Source organism: Ananas comosus, linkage group 17, assembly GCF_001540865.1.
Source record: "Ananas comosus cultivar F153 linkage group 17, ASM154086v1, whole genome shotgun sequence".
In the NCBI taxonomy this organism is placed as follows: domain Eukaryota; kingdom Viridiplantae; phylum Streptophyta; class Magnoliopsida; order Poales; family Bromeliaceae; genus Ananas; species Ananas comosus.
In genome coordinates this window covers 9,829,490-9,847,143 of record NC_033637.1, presented here as the reverse complement: position 1 = coordinate 9,847,143, position 17,654 = coordinate 9,829,490, and the positions used below count along the sequence as shown (strand labels likewise).

The 17,654-nt window shown below is 39.0% G+C and overlaps 1 protein-coding gene across 1 annotated transcript; it reads left to right on the top strand.

Annotated features, from left to right (window-relative positions):
• LOC109722909 lies at window positions 1,716-9,154 on the top strand. Its single transcript, XM_020251087.1, has 5 exons — window positions 1,716-2,009; window positions 3,240-3,347; window positions 3,432-3,509; window positions 3,619-4,253; window positions 8,950-9,154. The coding sequence occupies exons 1-5, from the start codon at window positions 1,716-1,718 to the stop codon at window positions 9,152-9,154; spliced, it is 1,320 nt and encodes a 439-aa protein (XP_020106676.1).

The window sequence follows — 17,654 nt, the reverse complement described above, 5'->3', positions numbered from 1 at the left end:
ACTAAGATTAACATTATTCAAAGAGACGGAATATGACGGCGAAGATATTTTTTTAAAAAAGTATGTATTTTGAAGAATAATTATGATATAATAAAATTTATCAGAATATTTATAATATTTATGAAATTTAGAGGGTGTGAATGAAAGTAACCTTGGTAAATTTATATGCAAAACATTTAATTTAGGGTTCCACCCCAAAAACAACACGTGTACGTGCACACGTGCGCGCGTGCGCACGCACACAAAACAACCCCAACAAAATGCTTTTGTGCACAGCGGAGCCGAATTAATCATAGGCGGTGCCCACCATTTTGGTAAAATTGTATGAAGACCCCACCAATTATACGGAATTCTAAATATTCCTTTTTTTTTTATTTCAGATGGTATATTTTCCCTTATTAAAAAATATTCCAGTTATTAGTACCTGTCAAATTTTTTCAATTAAATCCGAATTAAATTTTCACTAGAGTTTAAAAAAAAAATCAAAAACCTCTTTTGTCCTTAACTTAAAGGCAAATAAGAAAAGTTAGTGCTGATAGAAGGGTATATTTGAAAAGGTAAAAAGTAAAAGCACTTATTTGCATACAGGTCCCTGCAAACATAGTGAATTGCAGAAATATCCCTGCAAATTGGAAACTCCATAAGTTGTCCCTGCAAAAGTGTAATGTTATGCAAATATGTCCCTGCTGTTAGAGTCTGTTAGAGAAATTTATTTAACCACAGTTAAACTACTTAACCATGATTAATTAATAGTGAGAATTGACTAGTTTGCCCCTCTTATGTTATATCCTATTAACTTACCTAACTACTATGGTGGGCCCTTAACCCTAGTTGAGTGGAACCAAACCGTAAGGAGAGCCCTTAGGTGTTCCGCCCGAGAGCACGAGGAGAGCGACCGCGATGCAAGGAGAGCGCCCACGATCGAGAAGGTTTAGTGCTCGTCTTCCTCGCACAACAACGAGGTTCAGATCAACGAGGTTTATTGCTCGTCTTTCTCTTCCTCTTCCTCTTCCTCTTCCTCTAGCTTCAGATCTACCATTAGTAGGGTTTTTTCCATCATATTCATCAACGAGGTGTATTGCTCCTCTGATTGTTAGTTTTTTTCATTACTAGAGCAAGGTTAGTGCACTACATACTATAAATCAAAAATTTGATTTATCTGATTGTTAGTTTTGAAAAAAAAAACCCTACTAATTTAGGTTAATTTTTTAAAATAATTTTGGTCTTAAGAAGTAGGCTTGAATATCAAAAATTTGATTTATCTGATTGTTAGTTTTGAAAAAAAAAACCCTAGTATTTTAGGTTAATTTTTTAAAATAATTTTGGTCTTAAGAAGTAGGCTTGAATCATCCAAATTAGATCTATATAATTATTGTCATATTTTTATAGAGCATATGAGTATAGAACCTAGTCATTTTTTTTTTTTTTTCTACAGTGGCAGTTTGATAATAGATAGGGAGGAGCATGGTTTTTTTCAAGTGAAGTTCAATTATACTGGGTATTTTAAAACAGTAAAAACTGCATGTGGACTGAGATATTGTGATGGTAAGAAGCATTCGTTGATGATAGATCTTGATAGTTACAATCTTACTGAATTTTGTCGAGATGTACGATCACTATGGGATTGGAGTGTTACGGAGAACATTGGTATATAGTATATAGCAAGAAATGTTAAGCCAAAGAAATTCATTCAAGTAATCTCTGAGCAGGAGTTGATGGCGATATTTTCTATATACAATGACATGAAAGAAGCAGAAATTTTTATAACTATTCAGTCGCAAGACATTCCATTAAACTATAATGGTGAAAAAACTCTAACACAAGAGGGCAATATTGATATGATTGATGATAACATTGTGGGTATTGGTGAAGGTATTGGTGAAGGTGTTGGTGAAGGTGTTGATGAAGGTGTTGGTGAAGGTGCTGGTGAAGGTGTTGGTGAAGATATTGGTGGAGCAATTGGTGAAATGTTGGTCAAGTCGCCGAAGAAACAGTTGATGAAGATATTGGTAAAAATATTGGTGAAGCATTTGGTGAAAATGTTGGTCAAGTTGTTAAAGAACTAGTTGATGAATCAGATGCAATGTTAAGTGAAGATAGCTTTTGTTCTCTTAGGCTGCGTTTGGTTCGGGAATATCGAAATAGGGGATAAAATATTCAATTCCAGTGTTATGGTGTTATTCTGGGATAGTCAAGAATAAAAGAAAATTAGTGTTTGGTTGGTGAAAGTGTTTTTCTTGAGAATAGCTAAAGTGTGTTTGGTTAATTTGATGGAATAACCAAGAATAAGGAGAAAATGTGATGAGTATATTTTTGAAAATACCAACTTTGCCCTTTGCATCCTTCCATTTATATAAAAATAAACTAATATATATATATATATATATTAACCTATATGAATCTCCAATGTTTATTGCCACGTGGTAAGTTCTCCTTCTCCTTCACTAGCATGTGACCCTTCTTCTTTCTTTCACTAAACTTTCAATATACATTTTAACGGTTCCATTAACCAAACTTTTAATTAGTATATTTAAATGGTTTCACTATATTTTCAATTAATGCAAATGATTCCACTACCAAACTTCTAATTAGCATATTTAAATGGTTCCGCTAACATCTACAATCCCAACTTCTTTATCTCCAATTATTCATTATGGCCATTTTCCTTCCCTCCACCGGTTTTTAAATTTTTTATCTCCAATGTATTCATCAATTCTCTATTTCTCATCTTTTGCTATACACCATCGCCTCCTTCCTTCGTTCCCTCCCTCTTTCTCACTAATACGTTCCCACTTCCCCTTTCTGCCGCGACCTTTAGGGACTGTTTGGTTGCATGCATTTCCAACTGTACTGCAGTTGGAAATGCATGCATTAATTACTTTTTTATTTGGTTTGGTGCAGTTAGGCCCAACTGCAGCAGTTGCAACCGCATGAACGGGCCCAACTGCTGCAGTTGGGCCCAAGTCGGCNCCGACTCTATATATATATATATATATATATATATATATATATATATATATATGTACTGTGCTGTAGACCCTGATGCATTTTCCAACACTTGCCCTTGGGATAACCCAGCGAAGCTTGCTATTCTGCTGGTGAGGAGGAATTGGTCTTAACGGGTTATCCTTGAATAACCCGTTAAGACCAGCATAAATTACACCCATAAATTTAGGCCCTGTTTGGTGGAATAAGTAGGATAAAATGGGCTATTCCCATTTTATCCTGCAACCAAACAGGGCCTTAAAACTGATGGTTCTGATTTAGAGGATAATATGGATCATGTAGGAACATTTTCATATGATGTGAATAACCCTATTATGGAAGTGGGAGCAAAATATCCAAATGTAGGTTCATTTAGAAATGTATTGACTCATTTTGCCCTACTAAATGAGTTTGAGTATAACCTACAAAAAAGTGATCTTTTGAAGGTAACTGTAACGTGCGCAAAATCTAATTGCAAGTGGCGAATCCATGCATCTCGACTTCAAGATTCCTTAGTTTTTCAGGTAATACCAACATTATCCTATTTTCACTTTTCATTCTTGAATGTACTTTTAGTATCATTCATTTAAAAATGAAAGTTGCTGATATTTCTAACTAACATTTACGTGATAGATAAAGACTTTACAAGGAGAGCACACATGCACATCGGCCAATAGGTGTCGGAACAAAGTGGCAACACAATCGTGGGTGTGCAATAGGGTTATTGAGTGGCTACGGTTGGAAGGAGATTTATCTACAACTGAATTGCGGAAGAGACTGCAACAAAAATATCATGTGGACTTGACCTATTCCAAGATATTTAGGGGAAAAGAAATGGCATTGTCTAAGATTCATGGGCATTGGGAGTATTCGTATCAAAGAATTTATGATTTTAAAGAGGAAATTGGTAGACGAAATTCCGGCAGCCATGTGGAGATAAAGCTGCAAGTGATTAATGAAGAGCATCATTTTCAGCGAGTTTTTCTTGCATTTGGTCCATGCATACAAGGATTCCTCAATGGATGTAGACCTTATATTGCATTAGATGGATGTCATCTCAAAGGAAAGCATAGAGGAGTTTTGATATCGGCCACAAGTATTGACGGAAATAAATCAATTTTTCCAGTAGCTTTTGGTGTTGTGGAGTCGGAGAACTCGAATAGTTGGGAATGGTTTCTTCATGGGTTGAAGACAGCAATAGGAGAATCCGAAGGCCTAGTATTCTCCTCGGATAGACAAAAAGGCTTAGATGAGGCCGTTCAAGTTGTGTATCCAAGAGTTGAACATAGAGAATGCATGTCCATCTTTTATGGCAACTTCAAAAAAAATTTCGTGGGACCGCCGCTATAGAACAATCTGTGGGCCGCAGCAAAAGCATATACACCTAATTTTACGAAACTAGCATTGCTAAGTGTATGAAGCAAATCCAATGGCTATTGAATACTTGCGGCAAAACCATAGTTATTTGTGGAGTCGAAGTAAATTCGAACGATTGCTAAGTGTGATTACTTGACTAACAATATTTCTAAATCATTCAACGCATGGAATATTCAAATGATAGGCATAGACCATTGATTGATATGCTCGATACTATCCGGCAAAAAATAATGGTTAAGATAGAGGATAAAAGAAATAGAGCAAGAAAATGGGATCATGAAATGTACCAACGGTTCTCAAATATGTAAACAATATAAGCAAGGTATTACACTGATTTTAATCTAATTATAATCTAATTTAAGCTATAGTCTAATTACTTTTCATGATTATAATCTAATTTATGCTATCTAATCCGATACACTGTTGGATCAAAAAAATTCGAAATTTCAAATGAAGTATAAAAGGAAGGAAATAGAGAAAAGGAAAGATTTTAAAAAAAGGAAAGAATCAATACTTTTACAAGTTGCCGTATTAAGAAAATTTCAATAATTCCCAAAAGAGAGGAAATTGTTGAGCCTTTTATAAAAGAAAAAAAAAAAAGAATAGAGGGGGGAAGGAAAAAGAAAAAAAAGAGAAACAAAAAAAAGAAAGGGAGTTGGCCCCTCCCATCTCAGCAAAGAAAAAAAAAAAAAAAAAAAAAAAGAAAAGAAAGAAAACGAAAGCAAAAAAAAAAAAAAAAGAGAAAAAGAATGACGATGGCACGACGATTTCGACAACGGCGCGACGACAGAGGCAACGATGATTCTGATGACTTCTACGCAATAGGAGATATGCATGCATACGCATAGCGTAAAAGTGCGCTTTTGTCAATTTGTCAACCCGACCATCTCGTGATAGGTTTCGAACCAATCAAATTTGACATTAAATCGTCACTACGCCCTCACTATGCACTGCTAATCTTCAACCGTGCGGCGCCATCTTCGTGATAGGCTCGACATGGTCAAGATGATTGATCGAACCGGATGTTTTATTACGTAAACCGTGCGGCCTCTTCGTGATAGGCTCGACATGGTCAAAGTGGGTGATCGAGCACCATTTATTTTGTTACGAAAACCGTGCGGCATCTTCGCGATAGGCTCGACATGTCGATAGTCGTAACCGTGCGGCCATCTTCGCGATAGGCTCGACATGGTTGATAGCGTAAATCGAGCGGCCATCTTCGTGATAGGCTCGACAGCAATACCGCCGCATATTTGGAACAACAAAAAAAACGTGACATATTTGTGAATTTGCCATCTTCACGGATAGGCATTGTTCGAATCATTCGCCATCTTCGTGATAGGCACGATTCGACTTGATCAACACGACCATCTTCGCGATAGGCTCGGACCGATCAAATAAAAAAATAATTAAAAATGATAAACATATTTTGATTTGCCATCTTTGCGATAGGCATTGTTCGAATCATTCGCCATCTTCGTGATAGGCACGATTCGACTTGATCAATACGACCATCTTCGCGATAGGTTCGAACCGGTCAAATAAAAATATATATAAAAAAATGATGAACATATGAACCGAACCAAAAATTGAGTTGAACCGAACCCAAGGAGATGAACCGAACACAAAACGATGAACTGAATCGACTCGTGAATCGGTTCAACTCAAATCGAACTGAGACTCAAGAGCTTTGAACCAAACCAAATAATTAACCGGTTCGACCTGAACCGAACTAAAAGCTGGTTCAACTCAAACTGAACCACATGAGGATCAAGTAGACCGAACCACGAGTTAGTTCAAATCAAACTGAACCACAGAGAGGTTCCAAGTCAAGCCGAACCACAGCATATGCCGGGTTCAACTCAAATAAAAGTACATGAGGTTCGAGCCAAGCCAAGTCGAACCAATTACAAATCGGTTCAGCCTAAACTGAACCATAAGGGATTCGACTTGAACTAAAGTAAATCCGATCTGAACTGAACCAAACCGAACCGTATCCGAACCAAACCGGATCCTGTCTGAACCAAACCATAGAGGATTCGACTTGAACCAAAGTGAATCCGATCTCAACTGAATCAGGAAGCATTCGACTCGAACCGTCTGAACCGAACTATAGAGGATTCGACTTGAACTAAAGTGAATCCGATCTCAACTGAACCAGGAAGCATTCGACTCGAACCGAAGTGGAGCCGGTTCGAACCAAACCATAAAGCATTCAACTTAAACCGAAATGGATCTGATCCGAACTGAACCAGGAAGGGTTCGACTCGAACCGGAGCGGATCCGATCCGAACTGAACCAGGAAGGGTTCGACTCGAACCGAAGCGGATCCGATCCGAACTGAACCAAATGGATCCGACTCGAACCTAAGTGGATTCGATCCGAACCGAGCCGGAAAGGATCCGACTTGAACCGAACCAGGAAGGAGTCAACTTGAACCGAAGTGGATTCAATCCGAGCTGAACCGGATCCTGTCCGAACCAAATCATAAAGGATTCGACTTGAACCAAAGTGAATCCAATCTGAACTGAACCGAACCGGATCTCATCCAAACCATGAAGGATTCGACTTGAACCAAAGTGAATCCGATTTGAACTAAACCGAACCGGATCCGAACCAAACCGGATCTTGTCTGAACCGAACTGAACCAGATCTAGTCTGAACGGAACCACAAAGGATTCAACTTGAATCAAAGTAAATCCGATCTGAACTGAACCGAACCCGATTCGAATCGAACCGGATCCTGTCTGAACCGAACCGAACAGGATTCAACTTGAACCAAAGTGAATCCAAACTGAACCGAATCGAATCCGGTCCGAACCAAATCAAAGTAAATCATGTCTAAACCGAACCGAACAGGATTCAACTTGAACAAAAGTGAATCCAAACTGAACCGAACCAAATCCGGTCCGAACCAAATCAAAGTAAATCCTGTTTGAACCAAATTATAAAGGATTCAACTTGAACTAAAGTGAATCCGATCCAAACTGAACCGAACCGGATCCGAACCGAACCGGATCCTGTCTGAACCGAACCGAACAGGATTCAACTTGAACTAAAGTGGATCCGATCCATACTGAACCAAACCGGATCCTGTCTGAACCAAGCCGTAGAGGATCCGACTAGAACCGAGGTGGGTCCGATGCAAACTCAACCATAAAGAATCCAACTCAAACCAAGTCTTGATGGTTTCCGAACCAAAGCATAACGGTTCAACCCAAACCAAGTCTTGATGGGTCTCGAATCAAAGCGCAACGATTCAACCCAAACTAAACCCAAAATGACCAAACAAACTTAAGGTCGCCCAACTCAAACCAAGTCTTGATGGATCCCGAACCAAAGCATAACGGTTCAACCCAAACCAAGTCTTGATGGGTCTCGAACCAAAGCATAACGGTTCAATCCAAACCGAATCCAAAGCGACCAAATGAACTTAAGGTCGCCCAATTCAGACCAAGTCTCGATGGGTCCCGAACCAAAGCATAACAGTTCAACCCAAACCAAGTCTTGATGGGTCTCGAACAAAAGCATAACGGTTCAACCCAAACCAAATCCAAAGCGATCAAACAAACGTAAGGTCGCTCAACTCAAACCAAGTCCTGATGGGTCCCGAACCAAAATATAATGGTTCATCCCAAATCAAATACAAGAGGTTTAAGCCAACCCAAACCCAAAGTCCACAAATAAATTCCAAAATTAAAGTCCACAAATAAATCCCAAAACCAAAATCCACAAATAAATCCCAAAACCAAAGTCCACAAATAAATTCCAAAACCAAAATCCACAAATAAATCCCAAAACCCAAAGTCCACAAATAAATTCCAAAACCAAAATCCACAAATAAATCCCAAAACCCAAAGTCCACAAATAAATCCCAAAATCCAAAGTCCACAAATAAAACCCCAAAATCCAAAGCCTCTCAAATCTAAACGACCGAAATGTCGCTAAACTAAACCCAAATTCAAACGACCGAAATGTCGCTAAACTAAACCCAAATTCAAACGACCGAAACGTCGCTAAACTAAACCCAAATCCAAATGACCAAACGTCGCTAAACTAAACCCAAATTCAAACGACCGAAACATCGTTAAACTAAACCCAAATTCAAATCGAACTCTATCACATATACTTAGAGTTCATCCGATTAGTCATAACCCACATACTTAGGGCCTAGTCAGTCTTTTGCTCTAGCACATATACCTAGAGTGAAAGTCAAACTTGTTGGGATCAAAAAATTTTGAAATTTGAAATTCAAATTGAGAATATAGAAAGAAGGGGATAAAATGAATTGAGGTGATTAATAGTTGCCTTAGATGGCCAACTACTAAAAGGAAAAGAAATAAAAATATACTGTTACCTTATTTTTAAAAATATTTGAATTGTTGCCCAAAATGAAGAGGTCCAAAAAACCACTATAAATTGGACCATGAGATTCAAAAATAAACTCTCTTGGATAAAAAAAAAGAAAAAGAAAAAAACAAAAAAAAAGCAAAAAAAAAAAAAAAGAGAAAAGAAAAGAAAAAGAAAAGAAAAAGAAAAGAAAAAGAAAATCTTTTGTTCATCCCCCCTTCTCCTGCCGTGCATCAGCAACAAAGGGAGGGGGTGTGCTGTGAGCACACCCCCCAATCCGTACACAAAAGAACAAAGAAAGAAAGTCGTCTCTTTCATTTTGCGGCTGCGCGACGACGACGACGACTTCGACGACGACGGCTGTGACGACTTCGACGACGACAACGGTGTGCGAGGAGGCCTCATGACCTCCTCTTTCTTCTTCTTCTCCGACGATGGCTGATTGGTGTATACATGCAAAAGTATAGTAGCGATTTCTTTGTCGGTTTGATCAACACGACCATCTTCGTGATAGGTTGACCCGATCAAATCCGGCAATGGATCTTTACTATATTGTGCGCGCGTATTCACTAAACGCCCGTCTCCCCAACACCGACGAAAGATCTACACGAGCATGCAAATGATGTGACGACGAACCTCGAACCGACTTCATTGTGCGGCCGTCTTCGTGATAGGCTCGACACGCTCAGATCTCAAAAAAAAAAGAAGATAATGATAATAAAACAAAATAAAAAATGATAAAATAAATATTTATCTTGGATCGCCGTCTTTGTGATAGGCTAGATCCAATTTGACATAAACAGGGTCGCCGTCTTCGTGATAGGCTTGACCCGAGTTCGGTTAATTAAACCGGGTCGCCGTCTTCGTGATAGACTTGACCCGGGTTCGGTTCATTAAATCGGGTCGCCGTCTTCGTGATAGGCTTGACCCGAGTTCGATTAATTAAACTAGGTCGCCGTCTTCGTGATATGCTTGACCCGGGTTCGGTTAATTAAACCGGGTCGCCGTCTTCGTGATAGGCTTGACCCGGGTTCGGTTAATTAAATTGGATCGCCGTCTTTGTGATAGGCTTGACCCGGGTTCGGTTAATTAAACTGGTTCGCTGTCTTCGTGATAGGCTTGACCCGAATTCGGCTAATTAAACCGGTTCGCCGTCTTCGTGATAGGCTTGACCCGAATTTGATTCAATTAAACCAGGTCGCCGTTTTCGTGATAGGCTTGACCCGAGTTCGATTCAATTAAACCGGGTCGCCGTCTTCGTGATAGGCTTGACCCGAGTTCGGTTCATTAAACCGGGTCGCCGTCTTCGTAATAGGCTTGACCCGAGTCAACCAAACCATAATGACAAATCAAATCGGATGATAAGCCAATCAAGTCTAATCAATAAGTCTAATTGGACCATTGAAGACATTAACCGAACCAAATCAAACTACAAGCTAGTTTGACTTGAACCAAACCATGAAGGATCCAACCCGAACTAAAATGGGTCCGATCCGAATCAAACCACAAGGGATTTGACTTAAACCGAATCGGATCCAATCCAAGCTGAACCGAACCGGATCCCGTCTGAACCAAATCATAATGGGTTCGACTTATACCGAAGCGGATCCGATCCGAGTTGAACCGAACCAGATTCCGTTTGAACCAAATCATAATGGATTTGACTTGAACTTGAACCGAAGCGAATCGATCCAACTTGAACCGAAGTGGATTCAATCCGAACCAAACCATAAAGGATTCAACTTGAAACTAAAGTGGATCCAATCCAAACCAAACCATGAAGGATTCGACTTGAACCAAAGTGGATCCAATCCAAACCAAACCATGAAGGATTCGACTTGAACCAAAGTGGATCTGGTCAAAACTGAACCGAACTGAATCCCATCTGAACCAAAGGGATTCGACTTGAAGCGAAGTGGATCCGATTCGACTCGAACCGAAGTGGATCCTGTCCGAACCAAACCATGAAGAGTCCGACTCAAACTAAACCATGAATGACCCGACTCGAATCGAACCATGAAGGATCTGACTTGAGCCGAATCAAAGCATGCGCCGGGTTCAACTCAAACAAAATCATAAGAGGTTCGAGCCAAGCCAAGTCGAACCAATTACAAGTCGGTTCAGCCTAAACCAAACCAAAGGGATTCGACTTGAACCAAAGCGGATCCGATCCGAACCGGACCGAACCGAACTGGATTCCTCTGAATCAAACCAAAGGGATTCAACTTGAACCGAAGCGGATCCGATTCGAACTGAACAGAACCGGATCCGATTCGAACTGAACCGAACCGGATCCGGTCTGAACCAAGCCATAAAGAATTCAACTCGATCCGAAGTGGGTCCGACTTGAACCGAACCAGAAAGGAGTCAACTTGAACCGAAGCAGATCCGATCCGAACCGAACCAAATGGATTCTACTTGATCTGAAGTGGATCTAACTTGAACCGAATCAGGAAGGATTTGACTCGAACCAAAGTGGATCCGATCCGAACTGAACCAAACCGGATCCCATCTGAACCATGAAGGATCCGACTCGAGCCGAATATAATCCAATCTGATCAGAACCATAAAGGCTCCGACTCGAACCAAAGTGAGTCCAATCCGAGCCGAACAAGATCGACTTGAACCAAAGTGGATCCGATCAGAACTGAACCGAACCGAATCCCATCTGAACCATGAAGGATCCGACTCGAGCCGAATATAATCCAATCTGATTAGAAACATAAAGGCTCCAACTCGAACCAAAGTGAGTCCAATCTGAGCCGAACAAGATCGACTTGAACCAAAGTGGATCCAATCCAAAGTGAACCAAACCGGATCCCATCTGAACCATAAAGTATCCGACTCGAGCCGAATATAATCCAATCTGCTCAGAACCATAAAGGCTCCGACTCGAACCAAAGTGGGTCCAATCCGAGCCGAACAAGATCGACTTGAACCAAAGTTGATCTGATCCGAATTGAACCAAATCGGATCTCATCTGAACAATAAAGGATCCAACTCAAACCAAGGGGGGTCCGATTTGAACCAAACCATAAAGGATTCAGCTTGAACCAAAGTGGGTCTGATCCGAACCAAATCATAAAGGGTTCGACTCAAACCAAAGTGGGTCAGATCCGAACCCAACCATAAAGAATCCAACTCAATCCAAGTCTTGATGGGTCTCGAACTAAAGCATAATGGTTCAACCTGAATGACTAAACAAACCTGAGGCGGTTCATCTCAAATCAAATACAAAAGATTCGAGCCAAACCAAAACCCAAAGTCCACAAATAAATCCAAAACCCAAAGTCCACAAATAAACCCAAAACCCAAAGTCCACAAACAAAACCCCAAAACCCAAAACAACCAAATCCAACCGACCGTAAAGTCGTCAAACTAAACAACCCACATTCAAACGACCGAAAAGTCGTTAAACTAAACCCAAATTTCAAACGACCGAAAAGTCGTTAAACTAAACCCAAATTTCAAACGACCGAAAAGTCGTTAAACTAAACCCAAATTTCTTGAACCATGAACACAGTCCGACACAAATCGATGAACCATATCCAAGTTATGAAACAAGTCCATACACCAAAACCCATTGAACCATATCAAGTTCATGAACCAAATCCATACACCGAAACCAATGAACATATCCAAGTTCATAACCAAATCCCACATGATACCATATCAAAGTTCATGAACCGAGTCCATAAGCACCATTCATGAACCTATACCAAATCCATGAACCGATGTCCATACACCAAATTCATGAACCATATCCAGAAATTGATGACCAAGATACTCATGAGCCAATACCAATCTCATGTGAACCTTTTTTTTACTCCTGGCACATATACCTTAGAGTTAAAATTTAAATATCGACTACCTCCTAGATACCTATACTTAGGGCTTAGTCATCGCCTTCAGCAGCATATAACTAAAGGGCAAAACAAGTCTCCAAAATCGACAGAAGTTCCTAAGTCATATAGTAGAATTCAGTCACATGATATCAAGTCGTATTCTAAACTCAAAACCATATACCATAGAGGTTATCAACTAACTAACACATATACTTGAGTGGTCTAGTCAGCCTTTGCTCTAACATATACCATGAGTGGAAGGTCAAACCATTGCGCTAGACCGCTAAAGTATACTAAACTAACCCATAATTAGGGTCTAGTCAGTCTTTTGCTCTAGCATACTATATCTAGAGCGGAAGTCAAGCCATGCTCTACTAACCCTAAACACATATTACTTAGGGTCTAGTAGTCTTTTCGTCTAGCACCTATAACCTTAGAGTGGCAAGTAAAACCCCATGCTCGACTAGATCCTAACCGAGTATACTTAGGTCTAGTCAGCCTTTTGCCTGCAACATTATACTAGCAGTGACAACCCATACCCAACGACGCTCTGAATACAATACTACTTTAGAGTTCCAATCCCGATACCCTAATACATACGTACTTAGGGGCTTAGTCGACCTTCATTCTAGCAAAATAACCCTAGAGGGACACTCGGTTAATCCTGATACATATACTCGAAATTAGCCACCTCTACTTTCGGGGTACATTCGACCCACCTCAATACATAGTACTTGAGTCTGGGTCACATCTCCATCTTGAAACATAGGTATAATAAGGTGGACATAATCGGAAACTCTAAGACATATGACTTAAGCCAATTTAGATACTCTAAGTACATAGACGTCTAGATCGACTAAGGTTTAACACATATACTTAAGATCTAGTCAATCCTCAAGATTCCAATGAATCCTAATACATTATGCTGTAGGATTTCCAATAAATCAAAACAATTCTTCGCTAGATGTGGACATTTAGTCTGAATAAAACTTCATGTACAGGTGGTGGAATGCCCCTGTTAAGCCATGTAAACGGCAAATTAATAATCAATAAAATTTTATTTGCCTGTTTTGTTTCTTTTATTATCAGCATTTAGTATTTGGTCTCATTAACTCGAAGGTGTCCTTAACACCGAAAGTGTGGGGTAGACTTAAAACAACAGATTTTGAGTCCCCTGTTGGCAAGCCATGAACCTATAATCCTGATTTCAAAATAAAACAATGACAAATTTAAATCTCTACATGAATGACCACTCCACCTTCAGAAACAACCTACGGCGGGGCCGGTTCGTTCGGCAGACAAAACTATGGTCCGACTAATCCTAACACATATAACCTTAGGGTTTAAGTCAGTCTTATTGCTCTAGCACATATACCTAGAGTGGAAGTCAAGCCATGCTCGACTAACCCTAACACATATACTTAGGGTCTAGTCAGTCTTTTGCTCTAGCACATATACCTAGAGTGAAAGTCAAGCTATGCTCGACTAGTCCTAACACATATACTTAGGTTCTAGTCAGCCTTTTGCTCTAGCATATCCACCTAGAGTGAAATCCTTATCCAATCGAGCTCTAACACATATACTTAGAGCTCAAATCCGACTACCCCTAATACATATACTTAGGGCTTAATAAGATCTTCATTCTAGCACATATAACTAGAGTGAAAACTCGGCTAATCCTGATACATACACTCAGGAATTAGCTACTCTCGGGTAATATCAAATTCGACCCACCTCAATACATATACTTGAGGTCTAGCCATATCTCCACCTTGGAACATACAACAAGGTGAATATAATCGGACTCTAAGACATATACTTAGAGCCAATTAGACTCTAATACATAGAGTTTAATATCGACTAGGTCTTAACACATATACTTAGCATCTAGTTCGACCGACCTCAATACATATACTTGAGGTCTAGTCACATCTCCACCTTGGAATATACAACCAAGGTGAACCCGACCGCCATGTCATTAAACTAAGCATCAAAACTTCAATCGACTACCAAGTCTTATAAAATTTATGTACAGTGGGGGTATGCCCCTGCTAAGCCATGTAAACGGCAAATCATATCAATAAAATTTTATTTGCCTGTTTTGTCTCTTTTATTATCAGACTTTATATTTGGTCTCTTAATCGAGGGTTCCTTAACACCGAAAGTGTGGGATAATTAACAACAGATTCTTGAGTCTGTTGGAAGCCATGAACCTATAATCCTGATTTCAAATAAAAACATAAAACAAATTTAATCTCTACCATGAATGACCGCTCGCCTTAGAAACAACCTACGGCGGGGCCGGTTCGTTCGCGGTAGACATACACTAATTTTTTCTTTACCTTTAAGCTATAGTCTAATTACTTTGGCCTCTTTATTAGATATAATCTAATTTATTTATGCTATCCATCGTCACAATTTTAGGGTTTGGGTCAATATGAGGTGCTATGGAGTGATGAATTTTCAGCAGAAGTGATTGGACCTCAATCAAGGTTTTAGGTGAGACTACATGAAACATAGTGTAGCTGCAGGTTATGGCAAGTGAAAGGCGTGCCATGCATTCATGCAATGGCAGTAATAGGTAAATTAAAACATAAAAAGTGGGAAAAATATGTGCACCCATATTTTACAGTGGCCAAATATAAGGAGGCCTATGCTAGTTCCATTGCACCATTACCTAGTTGTGATCAATGAGTAAAGATTGACATCGGTCATCGTGTATTACCTCCTATTTTAAATAGGCCAGCTGGAAGACCTCGAAACAAGCGAATTAGAGGATCAGACGAGATGACAATCAGGAAGAGGCATCGATGCAAAAGATGCAATAAATTAGGCCACCGTGCAAAAACATGCAAGAACCCTGTCAATGCGAATCAACAGCCTGCTGCAGGACCATCTTAAGCAGCAAATCAACAGCCTGCTGCAGCACTATCTCAAGCAACGAATCAATAGCCTACAGAACTATCTCAAGCAGGGAATCCGCACTCTGAACCACCATCTCAAGCAAGTATTAGCAGTCGCACAAGGTACTATACTGACCAACAATGTTCACTTTAAATTTATTTTCCTTGCTACAATAGTAACTATATAAAAACTGTAGGCGTAGAGGAAAAAGGGTAGTATCGAGATCAAAACACTTGCAGTCCCAACAAGGAAGTGCTATAAGTGAAATTGATGCACTTGGTTCTCTAGAAAATTAAGATTTGGTTTAGAAAAATAGTTGATGTAGTAAAAGCCTTATTTTGGTAGATTTGAATGGATGTATTTTGGTAGATACTTGAAATGGTGGATACTTGAAGCGCAATCAGCCTCTGGATGCTTGTATCTAGTATTTTGGTTTGTATGCAATCAGCCTTTGGATGCAATATTTTGGTTTGTATGTAATCAGCCTCTAGATGCTTGTGCACAATCAGTCTCTGCATACTTCAATTCGAAATAGTGGGTACTTGAAATGAGACCCTTGGATGATTTGTATGCAATATTTTGGTTTGAGTAGATATGAAACTTGATGCAATAGTTTTGAGTTTGTATTGGTTTGAAACTTGAATAGCAGTTGTTTTGGTTTGAATAGATATGTGTTGTATTTGGTTCTACTTTTGTGGATCATTTTGACTTTGTATTGGTTTGACTGTGGATACTATGTTTGTATGGAACAATATTGACTGTGGATACTATGTTTGTATAGAACAACATTGACAGTGGATACTATATTTGTATGGAACAACATTGACTTTGGATACTATGTTTGTATGGAACAATATTGACTTTGGATACTTTGTAGAACAGATTTTTCCAATGCTTCCATTACTCTGTAAAATGTATGTAGAAATAAAGCTTACACATCTCTATTCACTTGCATTACAACAAGTACAATTATCACTCACATTACATTGTCAAACTAAACAAGATATTAATCAATACTAAACATACAAGCAACTTAAGTAGAAATAAAGCTTTCTTTTCTAACTTCTGAATACGATGCTCCACTGCTTCTTGAAATGCTTGTACTTGGTATTTTAAGTCAACAGTATTGTGGTGTGCATCATCAATCCAACCAAAGTAATTACAGTGCTCATTACTCTGCAAAATATGAAACTAATTAGTAAATACTCTGCAAAATATGAAACTAAAGTTAGGGTTAAATACTGCAGATAATGCAAAAGAAATTATCTTACCCCCCAGTTTGGACACCCATAGAACCGACGACCTCTAGTGTGCGATTGCTTTGAAACCCAAATTCTACAAGTTTTAAAGCAATCGCACTTAGGGATTTGGTTGCTCGAAGAAGAATCCGCTGATCTTTCACTCATCATAAAAATATTAGAAGAGAAAAAAAATCGAAAAATAAAATTGTTGCGATTTAACAGATCAAAATAAGAGAAGGAAAATAGTGGATCAATAAAGGAGAAAAGAGCAAAAAAAGAGTTATATGGTATGTTGCAATGGAGTGATGAATTTATAGAGGAAGAAGATGACCGTTAGGGTCATTTTTGGGGACATTTCTGTACAACTTTATTACTTTGGGTTTTAGAGGGATATATTTGTGAGGGCAAAATGGACATTTCACTTATAAAGAACAAAAATGACTGTTGGCATTTTTGCGAGGATATTTTTGCAAATGTTTATCAGTTAGGACTTTTGGAGGGATATATTTGTAAGGGCAAAAATGTCATTTCACGCTTCAACTGTTAAAAAATAAAAAGTTCACTAACAGATGTTGACCGCAGGGATATATCTGCATAACTTTGGACTTTTGCAGGGACAACTTATGGAATTTCGATTTTGCAGGGATATATCTGCAATTCACTATATTTGCAGGGACGTGTATACAAATAACCCAAATGCTTTTGTACACAGCGGAGCCAAATTAATCATAGGCGGTGCCCACCATTTTGGTAAAATTGTATGAAGACCCCACCAATTATACGGAATTCTAAACACTCCTTTTTTTTTATTTCAGATGGTATATTTTCCTTTATTAAAAAATATTCCAGTTACTAGTACCTGTTAAATTTTTTCAATTAAATCCGAATTAAATTTTCACTAGAGTTAAAAAAAAATCAAAAACCTCTTTTGTCCTTAACTTAAAGGCAAATA

Coding starts and splice junctions, on each gene's coding strand:
- LOC109722909 (XM_020251087.1), top strand. CDS start 1,716: ATGGCGATATTTTCTATATACAATGACATGAAAGAAGCAGAAATTTTT. Junction 3,348..3,431: donor TGGGAGCAAAATATCCAAAT/GTAGGTTCATTT, acceptor GATCTTTTGAAG/GTAACTGTAACGTGCGCAAA. Junction 3,510..3,618: donor AAGATTCCTTAGTTTTTCAG/GTAATACCAACA, acceptor TTTACGTGATAG/ATAAAGACTTTACAAGGAGA.